The following is a 23,591-nucleotide window of genomic DNA, read 5'->3' as shown; positions in this document are numbered from 1 at the left end:
AGTGCTGTGCGAAAGCATCTAGCGAAGTGAAGCAAATGTGGTGAAAATATACATTATCGTGCCTGTTTCATGCCTTCTCTGCTCACACGCTGGCTGGCCTAGAAATGAGTTTCCCAGGCTGCTTTCAGGATTGGCAGCTGTCATGTAATAAAGGGTGGGTGGCTCCGTGGGCCGGGAGAGAGGCGGTTTCCTTTTGTAAAGCAGGGTACAAGGGTGGGTAGGTTTTTTAACCCTTTGGCGCCTGTGCTGGATGGCAGTTTGGGAGCCATCAGTAATCAGATTGCTTCCTTCTGTGGGTGAGGTAACATGATGGACGCATGGCAGAGGAGAGCAGAGGGGCTAGGCAGGCTCTGGCCAGTCAGTGGCCGGATAGAAGGAATTCCAGGTGAAGCATCCAGAGTCCTGCAGGAAGTGGTATTGTCCATAATCATGCTTGGTTCAGCACCCATTGAATCAATGGAAGACTCTTTCCAATAGCTTCAATGGGGGCTAGATCAGTCTCTTAATCCATTCGCCTTCCTCTCTTTGGCCTGGGAGCACCAGCGTTGTGCCTGAGTGTCCCCTCCCACTGATGTGCCATGATTTGGCTTAGATGTGAAACTGAACTGTTGTGTAGTAGAGCTACTGCTGTTATGAGTTGATGCTGTCCCTCCCCAGAGGTGGCTGCATCTGGAGGGCAGCAGAAGCAGATGCCCAGTTCCTGTGTTCTTCTAGCAGAATAGAATCAAACCCTAGGTGCACAGAAGACCGAAGGGGAGGTGTTGCGCACTCCCTGCCCTGACCGAGTCATAGGAGTGACCAACATCCCACAGGAGGATGTTTGTTGCGCTGCGATGCATTTTGTAGGTTGGTTCTGGCACAGCAGAACTTGACAGTGATGATACGCTACAGGGCCTTATGACAAAGAGCGCTTCATAGAAAATGGAAAGATAGCTGGGCCTCATGGCTCCTGCTACTGCTACTGAGATCCCCAGCTCCATCACAGCTCTGCTGTTAGGAACCCTCTTTTCTGGGCATGCAATTTGCCAAGGAGCTGCCAGAGCAGCTGGTTTACCAGGACATCTCTTGGACTCCCCCAGGTCTGTCTCCCTGCAGGGGACCAATGTTCTCTCACTCTTTTTTTTTTTTCATCTGTGTGCAGAATAAACTTTGTTGTGTGCTCCAAGGCGTGTGCAAATGTGCACCACCAATAGAAATACGTTGGTGGCTGGGGGTGTTCTGCTAATCATCTAGGTGGCATCTGACTGTCTCCTGGGCGGCCTCCCAAGAGTGCAGCTTACAAGGAACGCTACTGGCGAACCCTGGGAGCCCTGCTGCGTCGGGTAGCAGAGCCAGCAATTGAGTCAGCTGAAAAAAGTGCTTGTGCCGTGGAATTGTTGGTCTCATTGAAGTCCGCCATGTTACCGAAAAGGTTGCGAACCACTGAACAATGGGTCTGTTGTGGTATGGGCTTCCCTCTGCTCATAGGTGAATGGGCCACGGCAAGTTTTGGACAGACAAGTGCACAAAGGGAGGACAAATGAAAGGCAGGACTGTGAAATAGGAGGCAGCCGGGTGGACAGTTGTCTTGCTGAAAGGACGGGGTTTGTGGTGGCTCACAGACCGGACCTGAGTCTGCAGTGTGGGGAGGCAGGCTAACGTCATTCAGGAGTGCCTGAGCCGGCGTGTCCTACGTAAGGCGTGGGAGGGAACTGTCCCGCTCCATCCCGCCTTTGGGCAGGGGCTCCGGCTGCCTGGACCACCGTTCTCCTCAGGGTCGCTGCTGTGCTCAGGGCTCATAGCAGAACACGCCTCAGAAGGCGTTGTTGGGCCTCCAGGTAGGCGGGACAGTGAGACGCCATGGGCCAGGTTCCTGGTCAGTGGAGCTCTGCTCGCTGCTGCCTGTGGCGGAGCTGGTCCCAGAAGTTCAACTCATTTCCTTAATACTGAACTTAACCCTTCCTTCAGCGAGGCCCGCTCTGGGGAGAGTGTCAGCTGGCTGGGTCGGCACATGCAGGGGATTTCCAAGCCCCTGTATGACAGACACAGCCCCACACGCGTCTCTCGTGCCCGTTGAGCTCTGTAGCCATGGTAACAAGGGCAGCCACGTGCGAGGTGGTGTCTCCACAACTGCTGTGACAGTGGCACCGCGGCCGAGCCCTAGCACTGACATGACGGGGCATTTCCTGCCGTCCAATTAACCCACCTCTCTGAGAGACGGTGGCTAGAGTGACAGACCCCGCCACACCGACAGCGGGGGAAAATCGGCCTAAACACGGTGCTCCGAGCCCTGAGCTAAAGCCCAAGGTGTTTGCTGGGTCGAGGCTGGATGTATGGGCTGCTTGTGTCCGCAAGTCCTGGTAGCCTTTGCTGCTTCCCCTCTGCGCTGGTGCCCAGGGGGCTGAAGAGGGGTCGTTTGCTGGCAGAAAGAAGCAACATTCATCACTGGTACCTGTCAGACTTGTCCACAACCTTCCCCACGTTCTGGGTCTCTGATGGGAGCGGCTTCAGCTGTGCCTGGCCTGCTCTGACCCCCACCCGGCTTAGCAGCAGAAGCCAGTGGTGCTTTCCAGGAGACAAACACAGAGGTACCCCCTTGCCCTGGCCTAGCACAGCAGCTCTAATGAGCCTTCCAGAGGTGGGAAAAGTAACCCTTCCCCCCCACCCCCAAAAAAGAGACTTGAGTAAAAGTACTGCTACTTTGAAAAATGTAATTAAGGAAGAGTCAAAACTGGAAAACTACTTGGCTAAAAGAGTGGAAACTCTCCCCCCCGCCCCCAAAAAAAAACCACCAGGGGATGGAGGGATAAAGTACTTGAGTAAAGTACAAATTTGAAAAAAACCGACTTAAGTAGCGTTTCTACTTAGTTACTTTCCACCGCTGGGGGCTGCAGAGCCACTGATGGGCCTGGGTGAGCAGAGGGCTTAGGCCAGCGGGTGATCTGAACTGAATAACCTGGAGCCGTGAGGCCCAGCCCTGAGCAAGGGGGGAGGTGGGGGCTGCAGGGTCGGGTCATCACACATACTCCTCGGAGGCATAGCCCTGCCTGGCTTCCCCTGTGCTCCAGCAGGGAGCGATTCGCCGTTAGCCTGCTGCCCCTCGCACCTACAGGTGTACAGTCTGGAGGATGAACTCAGCTGGCACCTGTTCCCTGCCCACCTGCTCCCAGGGTGTACCCAGACCCCCGGGTACCAAAGCAGGAGGTGTTGGGGTGGGGGATTCTTCCTCCCCAGCGTGGGCATAAAACCCAGGGCCCACTCTCACCCAGCCAGGCTGCCACTAGCCATTTAACCCATGTGCAGGACAGTGAGCTGTCCAGACACAAGTGCCAGTGGCCTGGCAGGGGCTGAGGTCCTTGCTGCTCACCTCGAGATGTGCCAGGCCGTTTGTTGCCCCAGCTCGGGCTGCTGGCGTGGGTTAGAGAACAGCTGTGTGGCTAACTCATGTTGCTGTAGCAGCAACAGCACCTCTTAACATGAATGCTTAGATTAGTCCTGGGGGTGTAATTAATCCAATAATTACGTCAGATTAGCCCAGGGGTGTGTTTAGAAGCTTTTAATTGATGATTAAGGAGCAAGGCCCTTGGGCAGGAGTCAGAGCTACATCCCCCACTGGAGGGATCTCAGTGGGGGGTTGCTGGAGCTGCCGGAGGCCTGGCTTTGCTGATGCTCGGGAGAGTACCTGGCTGTGGGGCTGGAGGTTAGGCTGCTTTCCAGCAAGCTTGGAAGCACTGGGCAGGACCTTTCCCTTGAGTGAGGATGGACTCCTGCCCCGTCAGGGGTCACTGTGCAGCAGGAGGTGGTGTTTTCTTGGGTTAACACACACCACATGGCCACGTTTGATCATTAAAGACCCCTGAACCTTTTGGGCAAGAGCAGCAGTCTGAGTTCTTTGCGTCTCAGCTGCCTTTTCGCTTGGATATTTACAGTCTGTCAGCTCGTCTGTATATTTCCCGTTGGTGAAATGCATGGAGTGCTGGCAGCCACGGAGAAGCACAGCCCTCAGGCCTATGCTTACAGTTAAGCTTGTGGTTAAGTGACTTGCTGGGTTGGAGTCCTAAACAGCGGTTGTGTTCCTCCCCAGAGGTGACTGCATTAGAGCGGTAGGCAAGGCCTAAGAGAAGAGACGGGCTTTTTGCAGCGTGCCCTGAAAATCAACAGAGGTGGGTTATTTCAGGTCATGAAAGCAACAAACTCCCATATTCTCAGATCCCTCCCAGGAAGCACCTGCCAGAAGCTCCCCCTGTTAAACCAAGGGAGAGCCAGGTCATATGGCTCTGCAGGTGCAGCTGGGGCAGTAAGAAGGGCCTGCCTACGGGAGGAGGTGTCACAAAAAGGGGGAGCTAAGGCCATTTCGAACTCCCTAAACCACCCCCCAAGTCAGTGCCACACAGGGAGTAATGGGGTTACATGCGCCTAATGAGAAACTCCATTTGTCCAAATAGCTGCAGATCCCGGTCGATTTCCAGTGCACACCCCCGGGGGTGGACTGCAGCAGCTTGTCGTAGAGGGGGCAAAGGCATGGGTGGTGGTAGCAAGGTCTCCGTGGCCAGAAACTCAGGGGAAAAGTCCTGACCCAGTTGCAGCTGCTGGGATCCAGCAAGGCCCTGGGTTAAGTAACAAAGAGCTGGCAAGTCCCTCAGCAAAAGGGAGAGGGGTAGTCCTGGCCATAACTCATTGCTGAAGTTTGGCCCCCGCTGAGCCCAGCCTGTAGCGTTCTGCTGCCTGCCTTGGTCTGTCTTTATCGTCAGTACAGGGGCTGAGGCTGCAGGTCCACGTTTGCATCGTCCCCAGACGTGAGTCCCATCTCCACCTGCAGCCAGAGGAACAGTCCCATGCTGGCTTCTCTAATGACCTCCAGGCCCGTTGCCATGTGAAATACCATGCCAGCTGCAGCCTGCTGTGGGGAATTTGCTTCAGGGGGACCCGGTGGCTCGTGGCCGGCAGGCTTTGCTGCGTGACTTTGGGCAAAGTCCCACCCCAGGCAAAGGGGCTCGTTATAAACCCGGGAGGAGAGAAGCCACCTGCTGTTACCCACTGCCTGCTTCTTATGGAGGCATTTAATCAGCACTGTGGGCTTTTCGCAGGGCTTCTGTGCGCTGGTACAGCTCTAAGGGCCTGCTGTGCACATGAAAGCGCCTCGCAGTCTTCCTCCACAGGAGCAATTTTGCTTGCACCTTTATTCAGTCCAGTTGTCGCACAACCTACGCTTTTACATGACAGAGCAACGAGCTGCTTTAATGCCCTCCCGGAGGTAGCAGCCTCATGCTTATGTACGTGAGCCTCTGGCATTAGATATTCAAACCTCTTGTGCCCCTATCCTGTCACGACGGCTGAAGTCCTGAGGTTTGAGTGCTCTGTTTTCAGGTCTGGCATGGGTACAGTCCGTGGTGGCTGGAGGAAGGAGGTGAAATGATATCCAGGTTGTACCTCTCTAAGCCGGCACCCTCGGGACCTGTCCAGTGCCGGATGAGAGAATTTGCCAGACCACAGGAGGTCAGTATTGTCTAGCACATTACCAACACTTCCGCTGCTTACTGAGCCCTTAGAAAACAAAAAAAGCAGTCATACAGCACTTTAAAGGCTAAAAAAATAATTCGTTAGGTGATGAGCTGTCGTGGGGCAGAGCCACTTCTTCAAATCAGAAGTGGGCCTGCCCCATGATAGCTCGTCGCCTATTAAATGGTTTTGTTTGTCTTTAAAGTGCTGTATGACTGCTTTTTTGTTTTCTGAAGATACAGACTAATACAGCTCCATAACAGCGCAGAACACTGTGAGCCGGCACTGGTGGCTGGAAACAACCTGTATGGGACCATGGGAAACTTGGCCACACCCATGATAAGCGTTTGTCCAGCTCGCTAAAGTCATGCTGGATTATGGATGTTGCCAGATGAGAGAGCGCTGGACTAGAGAGGTACATCCTGTAAATGAGAAGTTGGGAATGAGTAGCAGGGTGAACAAGGGACATGTGGAATAATCTCCCAAGGGAAGCCTCGTTGCTTAAGTGGAGCTAGCCAGCTGATTTGCCCCATCAAACGTAATTCTGATCTCACCCCCCGTGAAAACTTGGCATCCTTCCACTGAAGTCAGCCCTGTCACGCTGATGTGAAACTGGCATGAAATGATTGATGTGTCAATTTCTTGCTGCAAAGCGATGACTAGAAAGAGCACAGAGAAAGCCCTTTGCTAGAACAGATGCCAGCAGGACGCTGAGAGCTTCTGCGTTGAGGTGGACTGTTTTAGAGCTTTGGTGGCTTTCAGAGTTCTTTTTTTTTTTAAACGTGTGGGTAGCAAGGCAACCAGGAGCTGAAAGAAGAAATAGGTTAGAAGTGCTGTGGAGCCATTTCCACAAATGCAAACTTCTTATTTAGCTCTTTTAAGTGATTAATGGCTATGCTGCTGCTTTTCCCTACCTGCTTCCATTATCGGTTGATGCCTTCTCTTCCAGCTGCTTGGGGTGCCTATTTCTGCTTTCTGCTAGCACCACACTCTAGCTGAGCTTAAGTGTACACAGCATTTTGCAAGATACTTCTGATTTGAGAGCCTCACTCTGACGAATTTGGCATGGCTGACTAGAGAGCAGACGTGAGGGTAGAGGCCAGCAGCCTGTGCAAGAGGATGGGTGAGGGCAGGCTTCATGAAGGAAGCAGCCCTGCAAGAGGAAATATTAGGCCCATCATCATTTAACATGTAGGGAAACTGAGGCACTGAGCGATGCAGTGACAGGTTCAAGGTCATGCAGCTACAGAGCTGGGAGTGCCAGGTCAATACTCCATCCATGAAGACACACTGGATCCCATACAAGAGCTATTAGACCTTTCCCAAGTGTAAGGAATGGCATGGCAAAGTCCTGAGAAGCTGGAACGAGGGAGGGACAAGGAGGATCCCAGACAGAATGAGTGCAGGAATGCAGGACTGGAAGGAACCTCATGGGTCATTGAGTTGACCCCCTGCTATCACAGGAATCCCCATCATAGGCTTATGAAGTCTGATAAAACAGGAGTGTTGTGAGCAAGACACGAAAAGTCATGCTTCTGCTCTACTCTGCACCGATTCGACCTCAACTGAAATATTGTGTCTGGTTCTGGGCACCACATTTCATGAAAGATGTGGATAAATTAGAAAAGGTCCAGAGAAGAGTAACAAGAATGATTCAAAGTCTAGAGAACATGAGCTACGAGGGAAGACTGAAAGAACTGGGCTTATTTAGTTTAGAAAAAAGAAGAGTTAGAGGGGACATGATAGCGTTTTTCAAGTACCTAAAAGAGGGTTACAAGGAGGAGGGAGAAAAACTGTTCTCCTTGGCCTCTGAGGATAGGACAAGGAGCAACAGGCTTAAACTGCAGCAAGGTAGATTTAGGTTGGACATTAGGAAAAACGTCCAAACCGTCAGGGTGGTTAAACACTGGAATAAATTGCCTAGGGAGGTTGTGAAATTTCCATCACTGGAGATATTTAAGAGCAGGTTAGATAAACACCTATCAGAGATGATCATTCTAGATGGTGCTTAGTCCTGCTGTGAGGGCAGGCGACTGGACTAGATGACCTCTCGAGGTCCCGTCCAGTTCTAGTTTTCCATGATTCTGTCTTACACTGACTGCAGTTGTTTGTTGCCGGGATGACAAGAATCAATAAGAGAGGTGACCATGGCGTGAGCTACAGCTTTGGCAGCCTCTCCAGAGAAGAGAGTCTTGCAGAGCAGGGGCCATCCAGCTTTCTAAGGGAATAATCCTCTTCCCTGTGTGAGCCCTCCATCCCCAGTGCATGGCTGACAAATTGTTTCCTTGTGCAGAATACCAGTCAGGGCGCTGCAGAGCACAGCTCGAGGGCATCTCCAGCGGGGAAGAGGCAGCAGGATTCTGTGAGAACCAGTGTGTCGGGGTGGACAGACACAGACCCCCAGATGGCCCCGAGACCATACATCTGTGGGACGAGTGGGCAGCGGAGACATCAGCGGGGATGGGTGGGAGAATAGGACGCAGCCGGAGGGTGCCTGATTTTTCAGACCTGTTGCAGGGCCCAGTGACATGGGCTGGGAGCAGGACGCTCAGGTGTCCCTGGAGCAGGATGGTGTGCTGTCGGAGCCAGCCAGAGCATCACTCCAGCATGTGAAGTACAGAACAGAGCTCCATCACAGCTCCTGCACCATACCCGTCCTCCTGCACCACGGCTCCTGGAGACCGCTTAGCTCTGGCTGTCCTTAGAACCCAGGAGCTCTGAAGCAGGCAGGAGCCCTTGTCCCAGGGAGACAGTATGTTGTTTCAAGGGCTCCCGCTGGGCTTGCAGGGAGTCCATAGCTGCCCTCACAGGTTCCTGGGTAGCAACCCCACTGCAGCCCGGGGATTCGCAGGCCAGTCACCGAGCTCGCTCAGGTCAGAACTCATGAAAACCTCCCCTGACGTTGTGTTACCATCCACCTGACCCCTCACCACGGAGGACTTGGTGGCTGCTGAACAGGGCAGATGGAAATCACAACTCCTGGGTTCCATTCCCCACTCCACCGTGCACCTAATGTGTCATCCCAGTCAGGGCCCCAGGCAGGTGTAATGATGCACTTTGCCTCCCCGCTTCTGCTCAGGCTGTGGTAATGTCTAGGATGATCCACTACAGTGATATTTGTAGAGGCTTAACTCCATTTCTCTTTTAGCAGGATGGCACTGATGGGGGAATGATTGACAGATTTGTGCATCCCTGGTTGTTTGGAAGCTGGCTGGCCTCCCTCGCTGTTATTTGCTGGAGAGGCCCCTTTACCCGCGCATTAAGATGAACAGGGGTGGAGGGTTAGTAACAAACAGATCCGTGTCACAGGGGACAGTTCCCCTCAGGGGGGAGTATAGTTCTTGACCTCCTGGCTCGTTTTCCAACTCGTATTCATGGTGCAAAATCCCGTCTCCCAAACGACCCCTTGGTATTGCAGAGAGCTCTCGTGTTTAGTGGGCACATCTGGAAGCCAAGCCGCCGCCGTCTGCTCCCGCCTCTGATTTCAGATTCTAAACTCTGCTGCGTGGCGCAAGGAAAGAGCTGAATTCAGTGGGGAGTTAAAAGGGCTTGCCAAGAATTTGTCTTGGGGTCACATTGCCAGGTGGGGTGAGGAGGGGCTGCAAACTGAGCCGTTTGCTGGCAGCAATCAGTCAGCTCTGCAGCACCACAACCTCCTGGCTAGGGATCCAGGCCAGGATTAGAGGACACGGTGGTGAATTCACCCTCCCTACACACTGATGGAACATCTGATGTTTGTTTGCCTGGGGGTTCAATTGACTTGTCTGCTCCAGGGGCACCTGCTACCAGGGGGAGCCCTGCCATCACTACAGGGGCTCAATGCACAAGCCTGGTCTCCACTGCATCTGCTGGCAGCCATTGACTTTGGCAGCTGAGCCTCCCTGCTCAGGGAAAGCAAACCAAGACTTGGTCTTCACTAGGCAGGTAAGTTGATTGCAGATACTCAGTCCTAGCTACTGCAATTGTGTAGCTAGAATCGACTTATCTACAATCGACTGACCTGGCTATCCTCACAGAGGAAGGCTCACGGGAGAGATTCTCCCATCAGCCTCCCTTACTCCTTGCGATATCGAGGAGTACAGGGGTCGACTGTCGACCTCAGATAGTTCAATTTTGCATGTCGCTACCAGGTGCACTCTGGAAGATCAACCCTGAGCTAGTCTAGACGTACCCTAATTCCTCCTCCCTTGTTGAATAAGGACCGATAGTTCACTTGTGCTTCTGCTGACTCATTGCCCTTGCAATAAATACCGGGGCACAAATTGTTGTAGGGCCTACATAAACACCTAAACCTATTCTACTTGCAGAATTTCTGCCCCAGGTAACAGGAGCAGGCCCATAAAGAGGGCTGTTGGGGTGTGCTAATAAGCAAAGGCAGTGGGGGCTGGACAGCAGTTTTACAGAGTGGTAAGGAGCTGTTTCGTTCGCGTGCCTGCCCTCCGTCATAGAGCACTGGACAATTTCCCTTCTCAGGCCGAGTGTTCAGTGAATGTCACACTTGCAAAGGGGGTGTGGGCTGGGGGAGGCCTGAGAACAAGACGCAGATGGAGGGCCATGTCCAAAGCCCGAGGAAGCCACATTACAGGATGTCTCCTAACCACCCCCGCCTAAAGAAGCGGTCTCGGAGTTCAGTCCTCCAATGGCTGCTCAGGGAGACTGCCCAAGATCGGCAGCGATGAGGACTGGTTCTCCAGCGGGAGCAAGCAGTAGCCAATCAGGGCTCATCAGGCAAGATGAAAAGGGCTGGCTGCTTCTTGAAGAGGTCGATGCTGGGTGAAGCTGGGGCAGGGGAGGAAGAGTCTCAACCTAAGAGGTCTGGCCTGTGCCCACCTTTCATTGCTCCTTGGGTTAAGACACCAAAGAATTGCTCGGGAATTTTGAGGACAGCTCTGCACAACAGTTATGCTCACTGCCTGAGACATTTCAGTGGCTCCGGCAAGCCTGTGGCGTACCGATAGGCACCTCCCCATTGACGTCTCTGTATCAGAGCTCAATACAGTGGTCCTCCAACGTGTCAGGGTTGTGTACTGCCTTACCACTGTCCATGCGCTTCCCCTTGTCCTCCAGCAAGGCCAAGAGCAGGGCTGCAACTCTGGGAGCCCACAGATAGGGTAAAGGAGCTGAAGCTGGTGCTATAGATGGGGGTGGGGGTGGCCAGCAAGGGGTCAGAAGCAGAGCTGGACAGCACTCCCTCTGCCTCCGTGGGGGCTGGCATGGGCCCCAGCTGAGTCCCCCCAACCATGCAGTTTGGGACCTGTCTCTAATGTCCAAAACCTAACTTCTCCCATGGTCTATACACAAGCCCTGCAGTCCCCCCTTGGGAGAAAAGGCTGAGAGAGTCTGCACTCCGCTCCCATGGGGATGAGTGCCGTGTAAGGACCTGAACAAAGCAAGTGGCTTTATATCATGCCCTAAAATGTCAACAGACTTGGGCACCATTCGAGCAGAGAGCAGAGCATCCTGCCTGCAGGTAGGCCACTGCTAGTGGGGGTGGCTGGAACAGAGACCCAAAGAACCACACTGACATGCATACCAGGGCGGTGAGTTCTGTGGGTCAGTGATGCCTGAGGTCCAGGCGTATTCATGGCCCAGGGGCCCATCTCCACCAATGTCTCTCCCCTGGACCCCACGTGCCTGCACCAGAGCATCTCCAGGCCTCGGAGCGTCCCGGCCTGAAAGAGGGCGGCTGCCCTGCCACTCCGCACTGTGCTTCTTCTCCACCACTGGCCCATGGAGTGACCGAGGCAGCTCCTCCCAGAATTCCTTGCCCGCTAAGTCACACTTGCTGATGCCACTGCCTGCCCCTGAAAGCCAGGCTCCACTGCCTGCTCCTCAGTGGGGCTAAAAAGGGGCAAACCGGAGTGGAGGGATAGTCACGGCCTGAGCAAGGGGTGGAGATGTACTAGCCTGGGGAGATCAAGTGACTGTGGGTAGTGGCAGCCCAGGGTGGAGTTTCTCAAACGGGGTACGTGTACACTTGGGGGCACACCGAGGTCTTCAGCTCATCTATTTATTTGCCTGGTTTTACAACAGGCTACATGCAAACGCTAATAAAGTCATTACAATCTAAAAGTTCGGTCAGACAATTACTTGTTTCTACTGCTTTGTATGCCGTACGGGGAAATGTAAGTACCATATTTCTGTTCCAGTTCATTTATTCGATAATGGGCTGGTAAAAAATCAGCAAGTTCTCAGTAGTCGTCTTCTGTGTTATTTTTGCAAGTTTTGTAAAGTCAGCAGTTTTAAGTGAGGTGGTTTGCAAAACAAATGTAACTCCTGCAAAGTGTACAGTATACTGGACAGGTTGAATGGCGTTTGTTTCAAGATCTCCTTAGGGCCATGTTCCTCAACCAGTGGCACGTGTACTCTGAGGGGTACACGAGGGAAGTCAGGGGGTGCTTACAATTTTTAAAGGGGTACTTTATAAAAAAAAGGTTGAGAAATACTAATCTGAAGGGACCGGCGAAGAAAAATCAGGGTACAGGAGCCAGGGCTAAGCCACGGGGGAGATACAGCCAGACCATGCACAAAACTCCTGTGCAGGGAGAGTTACCCTGGTGGGATGAGCCACCTGCTATATTTGCAAAGAGGAATGGATGGTGGTGGGGTGTGGAGGCTGTGTTTTTAAAGGCACAGGCATCCTGGTTCCTAGACGGTCAATGCCTAAACACCACAGCTTCTCTCAAACTTAAAACACGGAAGATAAGATGGTCTTGTAAGAGGGTAAGTTTAGCAGTTGTCATTTGGCTTACCTGGTCTCACTTGTCTCTCCAGTACTCCATTGCTACAGTGAATAAGGCATGTAAAGTGTGTGTGTGTGTGTGTGTGTGTGATGTGAGAGTGGGGGCATACTGCAGAAGAAATGGTTTTGATACCTTGATCTTCCCACTAGAGTAGCAAACACATGATGCTTAAAAAGATAGGGTCTGCTTTTACAGGAGTGTATTCTTTATTAGTGCAGGTTGAACTTCTCTCGTCTGGCACCACTGGGACCTGACCAGTGTCAGAGGAGAGAATTTGCTGGATCATGGGAGGTCAATATTATCCAGCAGCATTACCAGCATTTCCACTGTTTACTGGACTCCTAGAAGACATTTTGAGGGTAAATTATAGCTAAACAGCACAGAACACTGAGAGCCAGGAGTGGTGGCTGTAAACAAATTTTATGGGACCATGGGAAACTTGGCCACACCTCTGATAAGTGGTCATCCAGCTAACTAAAATCATACTGGATTATGGATGTTGCTGGATGAGATAGTTCCAGATTAGAGAGGTTCAACCTGTATGTCTGACATCTCTTGGAATATTTAGACTATGTCTACACTAACCTGGAAGATCGATCTGCTCAGGGTCAATTTTCCGAGGTTAGCATGAAATCGACCTCTCATGGGTCACAGTTGACCCCTGTACTCCTCGTGAGACGCAGAGATTGAGGGAGGTCGACAGGAGAAACTTTCCCATTGACATTCTTCAGTAAAGACAGCCAAGTAAGCCGAGCGCAGATACGTTGATTCTAGCTACACAACTGCCGTAGCTAGAATTGCATATCCTCCGTCGACTTACTTTGCCTAGTGTAGACAAAGTCTTCGTTCTCTGTTCTCTTCCGTACCTGATTACAGCACATGCTTGTGATTTTATAGCAAGTTGGGTTGGTTACAGGGCATTTGTGTTTTAGGGGGAACCCAAGAAATGGAACGACCGAGTAAAAGCACAAAATTTGGTCTATAAAGTAACCTACTTAAGTAGGCTTTTGCATGAAAGGGAGGGAGAGTTGTTTAGTGCTGAGAGCAAAGGAACCTGAACTCTGAAATAACTTAACTCTTGCACTGACTCACTGTGCGACCTTGAGCAAGTCACTTTACCGTGATGGTGACAAACATACTTACCTCCAGGGAGTGAGGGAGGGATTAGCCACGTGGGAGCTGCTCTGGTTTATTTAACAAAAGGTGTGAATTTAAACTGATGCAAACTCTTGTGGGACATTGTTACATCAGTGGAGTTTAAACCAATTTGGAAAAGGTTTGAGCTAGACAAGCAGCTCCTCTTAAGCTGCAACCAGAGTATCCACACACAAGGTTGCACTCATTAATTAAACCAGTGCAAGTCTGTGTGTAGAGGAAGCCTGAGAATTAATTGATTAATTGAGTGTGAAACACATTAAGAGCTCAGGCGGAGGGGTGCTGTAAAAGTGAATCAAACACACTGATTATTTCAGTTTAAACCAGGCCTATTTTGCCAGAGCTTAAGTCGATCAGGAAGAAACATGGAAATTCTTCTTCGCACAGCGCACAGTCAAAATGCGGAACTCCTTGCCAGAGGCTGCTCTGATGGCTAGGACTAGAACAGGGTTTAAAAAGAGCTCAATAAATTCATGGAAGTTAGGTCCATTGGTGGCTATTAGCCAGGATGGGTAAGGAATGGTTTCCCTAGCCACTGTTTTTCAGAAGCTGGAGATGGATGGCGGGAGAGAGATCACTGCCTGTTCAGTTCACTCCCTCCGGAGCATGTGGCATTGGCCACTGTCGGCAGACAGGACACTGGGCTGGACAGATCTTTGTTCTAACCCAGTATGGCTGTTCTTACGTTCTTAAGCTAAAATGAAATAAGCTGCTCATAAACCAAAATCAGACGTCCCCCCCAAGGTTTTACTCTGGCTCAACTGAACCCGTTTACTAAAGCCATGCTAGTATGTGTGTAGATGAGGTGTTGGGTCCGCCCATCTTTCCTCTCTTACCAGGTGATCTTTGCTAGGCTTCAAGGCTTGTCCGTTCAGGGTCCATCTCCCAGTAAAGATGCACAAAATGGTCCGCAGCTCTCACAAGGCGTAAGGGGGTTTGTTGGGAGAAACTCTCCTGCCGACTTTCCTCAGTGAGGACGGGTCTTACAGTCGACTGCAGAGATGTCGATTTTAGCTATTCAATTGCTGTAGCTAGAGTTGTGGATCTGCAGTGGGCTGTAAGGTCTAGAGTAGACCAAGCCTTACCCTTGGCGCAGCTCAGCCCAAGTCCCTCCAGCCCACCCCAAGCGATTAGGGAATGGGAAAGCAGAATAAATGTGCACCTTGTCTCCCCCTGGATGCCAGTGGCAGCATTTCCCACTGACAGGTCGCCAGTGCATAGGACTGCACCAGGCAGTGGAAAAACAAAAGACAGGCAAGAGCTGGGGAAGGAGTGTAAAACCCCAGTGTCAGGCCTCTTGCTGCTGGGAGGTAGGAGAAAACTTCCCCTGAGGCAGGGTACCGCGTCACTGCCTGCTGCAGGGCTTCTTCCACGGACGCTGGTTCTGGTCACTATCAGAGATCGGCCCCTGGCTAGAGGTTCTCCAGGTCTGATCCAGTCTGCCAGGTGTTGGTCAGGCCCAGTAGGCCTTGTCACTGGCTGCTAGGGAGGATAGAGTTTCTGCTGCTTCTCTTCTGCACTGAATGGGCCAGTGAGGAGGAAAGCAGGCAGGGAGGGGGACCTAGGTATTGGGGGGGCTCCCCTGGTGCCCAAGTGGTTCTGGCAAAGAGTCTTTGTCGGGAAGGGACGTTTGCCACCCCCGGGTTTCTCCAAGTGTCGTTCTGGGGTTGGGAGCAGCCGGGGGGTTTGTACTGACGCCTTCTTTCTGTCGGTAAAGGCGGAGCCAGTCAGTCTGTGCTCACTGCTCTGGGCTGCCCTGCAAACTGACAAAGCCAAAACCAGGTGGCTTTTGGTGCTGTCCTCGCCCCGTATAACCCAGCGCTCTGAGTGCAGTGCTGGGCCACGGAGCATGGCTGCTGTGGGCTCGAGGATGTGTGTCTCTCTCACCGCCTCTGCCTGCACGGCCTGGTACTGTAGAGGGAGTTCTCCTGGGCATACACCTGCCACGAAGCGCCCCCCCCGCCCTGTGCCTGGTTTTCCCATGTGCCTCCGCGGTCCACTCTGCTTGTTGAACGCAGGGGGTATGTGCATAGCTCATCTGTGGCCACGGCCTGGGATCTCACCATCTTTTTCCTTCCTTGCAGGACATGCGGAAACATGTCACCATGACGCTCCTGGACACCGAGCAGTCCTACGTGGAGTCCCTCCGCACCCTGATGCAGGTATCGCTTCACCCAGGCTCAAGGGGGACGGCCACGGGGAGGGGAGGAGGAGATTGATTGCACAGCCCTGTGTACTGCATCCCGAGATCACCACCTGAGTCCCACGTGGGACAGCCAGGATAGGAAACAAGGCCCATTCCAAAAAGCACAGGACTTTGGTTACCAGCAGTAGTGCCTAGGGTCAGAGAAGGCAATCCCTCGCAGCAGCAAGTGCTGGTGGTCTGAAGCCTTACTCAGAGGAGTCAGGGATGCCCCAGCTCATCTGACAATGGCCCATGTTTACCACATTCTGCTCTTCAGAGGGGCTCAGGACTCCTGCCCCACCCTGTGAATGGACGCGCAGTGTTTGATGTCACAGGCTGAACCTCTCTCGTTCGGCACCCTTGGACCTGACTGGCGCTGAGAGAGAGAATTTGATGGACCACAAGAAGTCAATATTTTATAGCGCCTCACCAACACCTCCACTCCTTACTGGGCTCTTAGAAGACATTTAGGGGTAAATTAGAGCTAAATAACAGCACAGAACACTGAGAGCCAGGGCTCGTGACTGGAAACAAACTTTATGGGACCACAGGAAACTTGGCCACACCCTTGATAAGCGGCCATCCAGCTAACTAAAACCATATCTGATTATGGATGTTACCGGATGAGAAAGTTCCAGATTAGAGAGGTTCATCCTGCACCTGTCCCAGCATGTTCTACATGCTGACAAATTACCTGGACAGGCAGGGGTTTAACTTTGCAGGGTGTCTATCAAAATAACCCAGGGTGACGTTACATGAAACTTGGTTACACTAAGCTTGGTTAACTACTAGGAACAAAAGGGGTGTTCCCAGGCCCAGCTGCCCTCAGGCACCTTTGAATTAACTTTGTAAAAAAGAATTTTGTAAAGCTGCCTGCATCTGGGGGTGGCCTGGTAGCAGGGGCCATGCCTGATACCCAGCTTCATATTCATAAACTGCTGCTAAACCATGGCTTATACCCACAGCCCTGGGGAATGCAACTGCTTTATGAAGTCACTCAGCCAGTCAGGGTACAGACACAGCCAAGGTGCATTCTGGGAGAATTGTCTAATGCAGCCTGTGGTTCCCCATGTTTCTGATACAGAGGAGGGGACCTATGGAGATTACCAGGCTCAACCACTTCTGCAAGAGCCTGGATTCTCTCCAAGCTGTAGTGCAGTGTTAATGATGACGAAGTTAACCAAGTGACAGAGAGGTAGCCGTGTTAATCTGTATTCTATCAGAACAAAAAAGCGGTCAAGGAGCACTTAGTCTTTAAAGTGCTGCTTGACTGCTTTTTTGTTTTGAACGTTAATCAAGGTGCCCATGGACGAGACGTCTCCAGTACAGGGACATTCTCCCAGCCGCAGGGAGAGGAACTAGATGTTTCAGTTTCCAGATTGTGTTGGTCTAGAAGCGAGCTGAGAGAGACTCTCAGCTGGCTGCTGGGACCCACAGAGGGAACAGAAATTGGACGTGTGCTCTTTTTTTTCTTTATGAAGCATAAACATGGCACAAGAGGATGGGGGTGTTTTGGAGAAGGGAACGTTATTTTAATCTATCTCTAATAAAGTAGCACAGAGAACATTAGGGACCCATTGTGCTAGGTGCTGTACAAATATAGAATTCTTGTCCCAGAGATCCCCAACTAGTTTAAGAGAAGATGCAGAAGCAGAGCTAACAGAGTCAGGGAAGCATGGCCCACCGGTTGGGGTGCTTGTCTGGCACAACTCGGTGTTCCAGGGTCATTCACCTGCTCTGCCACAGGCATTCTGCATGATTTTGGGCACATCCCTTAGTTTCTGAGTTCCCCATCTGTTCAATGGAGATAACAGCACTGTCCTGTGTCAGAGAGATGAGGTGATGCTAAAGGCATTGAAGACTATGAGGCCCTCATACTGTGGGACTGGGGCATATATATAGGTGCACTAAGGGACACTACAAGAGCATGTGTTAACACCACGCTCAGGGGCTTTGCATCTCTCACCCTGTACCTACTCCCCCCGTGAACAGATGGGTAGATTCTCTCCCTCAAGGTCCTAGTGCCTTAGTGGGAGATGAGCAAACATCCTCCAGCTCGCAGAGGAAAAAGAAGCAGGCACATTCAGCTCCTGTGCAGCAACACCCAGAATAGAGGGATTGGCAGCATGAAAGGCGGCTCCTTGCAGGGCGGCTTGGCTGCTGCTTGTTCAGCTCCAGCTTTGATTAATTTCTGCATAAGAAAACCCTTTGATCTAAGTAAAGCCAGAAAGTCTCTGCTTTTCAGAGAATGGCCGTGGAGCCAGAACACACAGGAGCCAGGAATAAAAGCCATGATGCTGTGATTGCCGAGGTTGGTTGCAAAATCTCCGTCACTGGAAATGTTTAAGAACAGGGTGGATAAATATCTAACAGGGCTGATATAGTTGGTGCTCGGGCCTGCCGTGAGGGCAGAGCACTGGACTTGATAGTCCCTTGAGGTCCCTTCCAGTTCTAGGGTTCTGTGGTTCTGTGCTTAGCAGAGATCAGTGTGATGCAGAACATAACGCTGTCGGGAGAGAGCGTTAACACAATGGTGCTTACCCGAGGATGCCCCCACGGGAGCATTCCTGCGCTGTGTCACTCTGCGGAAGAGGGGAGGGCCGGGGCTCGGAGCGGAACCGGCTTTGTGGGTATGATTAATAGGCTGCAGCTGCTCTGGCTCCTCAGGCTGCAACAAGGAGCTTTCTGCAGGGGCCGTGTTGCTCAGAGCCACGCGACTGGGGCCAGGTGGATAAATTTAGTCAGAGTATATATTTCTCTTTCGCTGCTGTGCTGACCAGGGTGGATTCAGGCACTTGAAACCTGGGGTGCACTCACCAGTGGAGAGGTACAGGGGAAATCCTGGCCCCTGTGAAGTCCGGGTGGTTTGCTGTGGATCGCAACGGAGCCAGGAGTCCTTCCTTTGCCATGAGGAGAACGTGCCTGGCCCACACTCTCAGCACCTTCAACGTAATGTGAAAAAAATGCACTAAAAGCCCACCTGTAGCACACACAGTCTCATTGTGGCCTTACCTCCCGCCCCGACCAGCCCCCAGCTGTTCACTGTATTTGCAGAGGGTCACTCGTCAGTTCAGGGGAGGGATCGGTGTGTACAGCCCCTAGCACATTGCAGTGCTGAGCCAGAATTGGAACTTCTCGGTCTCACCAATGTCTAAACCGAGGGGAGCAAACTTTTTACATCAGGCCCCACTTTTCGTCCCTGCAATTAGCAGCCCCCTCTCTCCTCCCCACCTGTCTAATGCAGTCCAAAGTGCGTGAAATTTCAGTTATGTTCATATAAAAAACAAAAAACCCTTTTGGCTCTTGCAAGAAAGTAAGTCTGTAGAAGGTGAAAACTTCCTTAATCGGTGTATAAATGTGAGCACACACACATAGAACAGTAACAGATTTCAACATTTGTAATGAGATGGATGAGCCTGAGACCCAGCAGCCAATCATGCTGCGTCCCCCTTTGCAAAATTTGGATATTAGGAAGAACTACTTCCCCAGGAGGGTGGTGAAGCACTGGAATGCATTGCCTAGAGAAGTGGTGGATTCTCCATCCCTAGAGGTTTTTAAGTCCCAGCTTGACACGGTCCTGGCTGGGATGATTTAATTAGGGTTGATCCTGCTTGAAGCAGGGGGCTGGACTAGATGACCTCCTGAAGTCCCTTCCAGCTCGCAGATTCTATGATTTCAGCCCCTCCTAGCCTTCCAGGGAGCCCACCCCCTGCTTTGTGCACATCTGATCTAAACCCAGATTACCGGTCCAGCCAGAGAGATGAGGTTAGCCAGCTCTTACCAGGCCCAAGGTCACACCATATCCTGTCCCATCATTCCCCTTCCTGCTCAAATGCCAGGGTGAGTTGATGGCCCTTGCAACATACTCTGAAGGTCACCGGCTTCAGGCTGCTTCAGACCGAGCTCCAGTGTCCTTTCACTCTGCTGTGGGGAGCCCTGCCTTGGGAGCCTGGATGCAGTCTCCTCTGGGGATGGCAAAGCAACAGACCATGCCAGCGAGGTCCTTCTACCAAAGAACCAGACTGCAAGCTACGGGCAAGATGCTGCTGCCGTGTGATCCTGTACCACCAGCTGGCAGTGCCCCCGACTGTGAAACAAATGATGATGCGCCTCTTCCATCAAACATGTGACCTTCATGATGGTTTCTGATTGGTTCCCTCAGCCTACCAGCGTCATCTCGCTGCATCTCAAGCACTGGGGATGGTCGTTGCTGGGTCTGATGAGGAGGAGTCCATGCCAAGTGCTCCTGACCGGGGAGGGGTGAGAAAATGGAGCAGTTGCCCTGGGGCCCAGCAATTTAAAAGGGCCTGGGACTCTAGGCCACCAGTACCACTAGCCCCACCCCTTCTGCCCCTTCTGGGGGTTTCAGAGCTCCCCCTTCACCAGTCAGCTCCCTGGGCACACTGAGCATGGGAAGTACCTGCGGGAAAGCTCCCTTCAAAGAGCAGTTGCTCTCTGGCAGCTCTCGGCTTTAGGTGGTAAGAGCAAGCCTGCTGGAGGGAACCCCATCTGCTCCCATTGCAGCTCACAGGGGAGCCAACACACCCTGTGGAGGCAGCCGATAGTGCGCACTGTGTGAGCAATGCCTGGCCCTTTCCTAGGTGAGACGTAGATGTTTTTACCCATGGATCTCAGAGAACCTCTCAAACATTCATTAACTGAGCCTTCCTGGACCTTTGTAAGAAGGGATAAGGGTTGTTATCGCCTTTGTATAAATAGAAGGATAGTGGGTTAAGTGGTGTGTCCAAGGTCAAATAGCAAATCAGTGTTACAGCTGTGAATGTAACTCAGTAGTTCTGGCTGCCAGCCTCTTTCTCTGACTGCTACGCCCGCTCCATCCCCGACTCTGGGCCCAGTGATTGTGGCAAATGAGAGGTGGATGACGATGTTTGCTGGAGGCAGTCTGGTTTTGAAGTCAGTGGGAGATATTTTGGGGCAAGGGCCTAAGTTCAGATGAAAAGTGAACACACTGTACGAGTGAACGAGTCTGTAGCAGGCCCACATCTTTTGAGTTCTACCCCAGTGCCCCTACCCACGACTGTACGGCAGTTCATGCTACGTCCGGCAGTGAGTTTTGCAGCAGTGTGTTTCTGTGGGGCATGTAATTCCTGAACCCTTTCGCTGGGGCTGGTGCAGAATGCAGAGTTTGCGTGAGCAATAAGGGCCCCGCTGTGTCGCCAGATGCTCAATCTCCTCTGATGCCAGCAAGGATCACCCCTTCGAGGGGCGCCGAGGTGGGACCCAAATTAGAATACCAGGGAGGCGGGGGCTGAATCCGCTCCAGGAGTCCTGCTTTCAACAGGCCCCTTCGCACAACCTCCACCCATTCCGCATTCTCTGGCTAAGGCCGTGCGTCCTGACGCTTGTGCCAGAGGGACTGAGAACAGCTTTATGGCAGGGCAGAGGGTGGAATTTCCCCCAGAAGTGCCTCCCTCGTACAGCGTCTCATGTCACCTGCGTGGCATTAGAAGCTCTACTGCAGCCTAATCTTTAAAATGAGCCTTGCATGGCTCCCTTCCCCCTAGGAAGCAGAGAGCAGTGCCAATATTCTAAGCCATGTGAACTGCCTGTCATCTAGTCATGTAACCAGCAGGGAGATGTCATCACGCCAGAGGCCAGCTGGCCTTCGAGTGAACAGAAGCACCAAGGTCACCGGCCTTCCACTGGGGTGGTTGGAATCCACCGCTGGAACAAGCATCCCTGGATAGAATGGTAGCCTCAGCTCAGCACCAAGCAGCAAACAAAGGTCACCCCAGGCCTCTTTTTGCAAGCTCCTGGTTTCAGGTGCAAGGTCTCAGCTTTCAGTTGCTCTTATCTGGAGAATATGCTCTCCGCGGCGGAATCGTTCCAACCTGGGGATCAACGCCCAGGCAAATGGCAGGGAGTCAGTGGGGAAAGGCCTGTTCTATGAGTTTCCAGGGAAGAGATTTGCCCAAGATCATATAACGAGTCTGTAGCAAGCCCACATCTTTTGAGTCCTACCCCAGTGCCCCTACCCACGACTGTACCGCAGTTCGCGCTATGTCTGGCAGTGAGTTTTGCAGCAGTTTGTTTCTGTGGGGCATGTAATTCCTGAACCCTTTCGCTGGGGCTGATGCAGAATGCGGAGTTTGCGTGAGCAATAAGGGCCCAGCTGTGTCGCCAGATGCGCAATCTCCTCTGACGCCAGCGAGGACCACCCCTTCGAGGGCCACCAAGGTGGGAAAGACCCAAATTAGAATACCAGGGAGGCGGGGGCTGAATCCTCTCCAGGAATCCTGCTTTCAACAGGCCCCTTAGCACAACCTCCACACACTCCACGTTCGTAAGGGCAAAATACACCACAGCCCAGTCCGTGGGCTTGTAGCCAGTGATGAAGGTTTCCCCATGACTGTGATACCTGCTCTATTAAACAATTATTTTAACCCACCGGCCAAAATCTTGCCTCTCTGCTCTGCTCACACTGCAGCTGCAACACAGAGGACAGAACCAGGCTGGCCAGCTTCTAGGCCAGCCTCCTGCAGCCCCTCTGGCAGGCGTTGCTGTAGTCTGCTATTCTCTGGCTATGCCCAGCACCCCGATGGTGCCCTGGGAGCAGCTGGCAAAGCCTGCAGCAGCCTGACAGCTTCTCTAAACCTGCCGGGACTGGTGCAAAATGCAGCCAATCCCTCACCTTCCTGCAGCTCCAGGATGGAGAATTATGGCTGTGACTTGACTTATGTTGACTTAAACCCTGGTACTCCAGCTGGAGCATAGGTCACCTAAGAGTCTCCTCCACTTCACTCACCCATGGCTTGCAATGCAGTGCGGCCATCCTCTGTAGCTGTGTGGGTGGGGTAAATGCCTTTATGCTGCAGCCAGATGCGGAGAGCTGCTAGCTCCAGCCTGCCTCTCCCATTGGCTGCAGGAGGTCCTGAACATCTGCATCCCCCTACCATCAATGTCATTGGCAAGAGCCTGTCAGGAGTGGTGCGTCCTCAGCCCCCAGAGGCACCACACGATGGGGCCCTACATTTGCAGCACTGTGGGTCCATCAAAGCAGGTCATAGATTCTGGACTGCGGCACCTGCAGATAAACCAGGCGGCACCTGCTGCAGCCACCCCAGACGCAGAGCAATTGGGCTTTTGGACATGGCACCGCATTTGATTCCCCGTACGTCCTGGCCCCTGGGGCTGAGGATGGCTTGGCTGATGGCCACGGGGGGTGAGAAAAGACGGGGTGGGGGGGCAGGCCAATCCACAAGAGCCTTTCACTCATTATATGCGCAGCGGGACTTGGACAGCTGGCTACGAAGCCCATAAACACTGAGCACGTCCCCTCTGCCCTTTGTCTCTCGGGCTCATTTACAGGGAGCCTCTTGTCATCCGGCACCGGTTGGGTTGGGTTGGAAATTCTGAGTAGGTTACAACAGAGAATGGCAAAGGGAGATTTTTGTGAGAATGTGACTCTGACGGGATAGATAACACCTGTAAACAGCAGTGAGCAAACAGCAGAGATACGTCACTGGTATAAACCACCATCTAGGCTGTCTGGTAAGGGTCAGGGGATACTATGCAAGGATGGGTAATTATTATCCTGGTTACATGTGGGGAAACAGAGGCATGGGTGTTGCTTTCCTTTACTACAACTCACTCTTGGCGGGCAGGTCTGGGTTTAAAGTACAGAGCAGCAAGGAGGGTTTTTTAATCCCGGCTAGTTTAGTAAACCCCACAGAGTAGCTTTGAGGAGCATGGACGTCCTTGGAGTCCGTCCTATCCCTGGCTCCACCGATGGGATGTTTTGACGTCTTTTATATTAATTTTTTTGTAGGGTTACATGAAGCCTTTGAAGCAGCCGGAAAACTCGACCCTCTGTGACCCGTCCTTGGTGGATGAGATGTTTGACCAGATCCCTGAGTTGCTGGAGCACCACGAGCAGTTCCTGGAGCAGGTCCACAACTGTGTGCAGAACTGGCATGAGAAGCAGAAAGTGGGAGACGTCCTGGTACAATCTGTAAGTGCAGCCAGTCTCCTCCCATGCACCGCATGTTACAGAGGCTGTGGCCCAGGCC

General features: G+C 52.4%; 1 protein-coding gene across 1 annotated transcript in view; it reads left to right on the top strand.

Annotated features, from left to right (window-relative positions):
- ARHGEF17 (Rho guanine nucleotide exchange factor 17) overlaps window positions 1-23,591 on the top strand; it is a 222,470-nt gene that overhangs the window by 140,480 nt on the left and 58,399 nt on the right. The window contains exons 2-3 of the mRNA XM_074979935.1: window positions 15,461-15,538; window positions 23,351-23,533. Of these exons, the coding sequence (XP_074836036.1) occupies window positions 15,461-15,538; window positions 23,351-23,533 (261 nt within the window). The remainder of the gene's footprint in view (window positions 1-15,460; window positions 15,539-23,350; window positions 23,534-23,591) is intronic.

This window comes from Carettochelys insculpta, chromosome 1, assembly GCF_033958435.1.
Source record: "Carettochelys insculpta isolate YL-2023 chromosome 1, ASM3395843v1, whole genome shotgun sequence".
Taxonomy (NCBI): Eukaryota; Metazoa; Chordata; order Testudines; family Carettochelyidae; genus Carettochelys; species Carettochelys insculpta.
The sequence above is the reverse complement of the archived record's forward strand: the minus strand, read 5'-3'. Positions and strand labels throughout refer to the sequence as shown.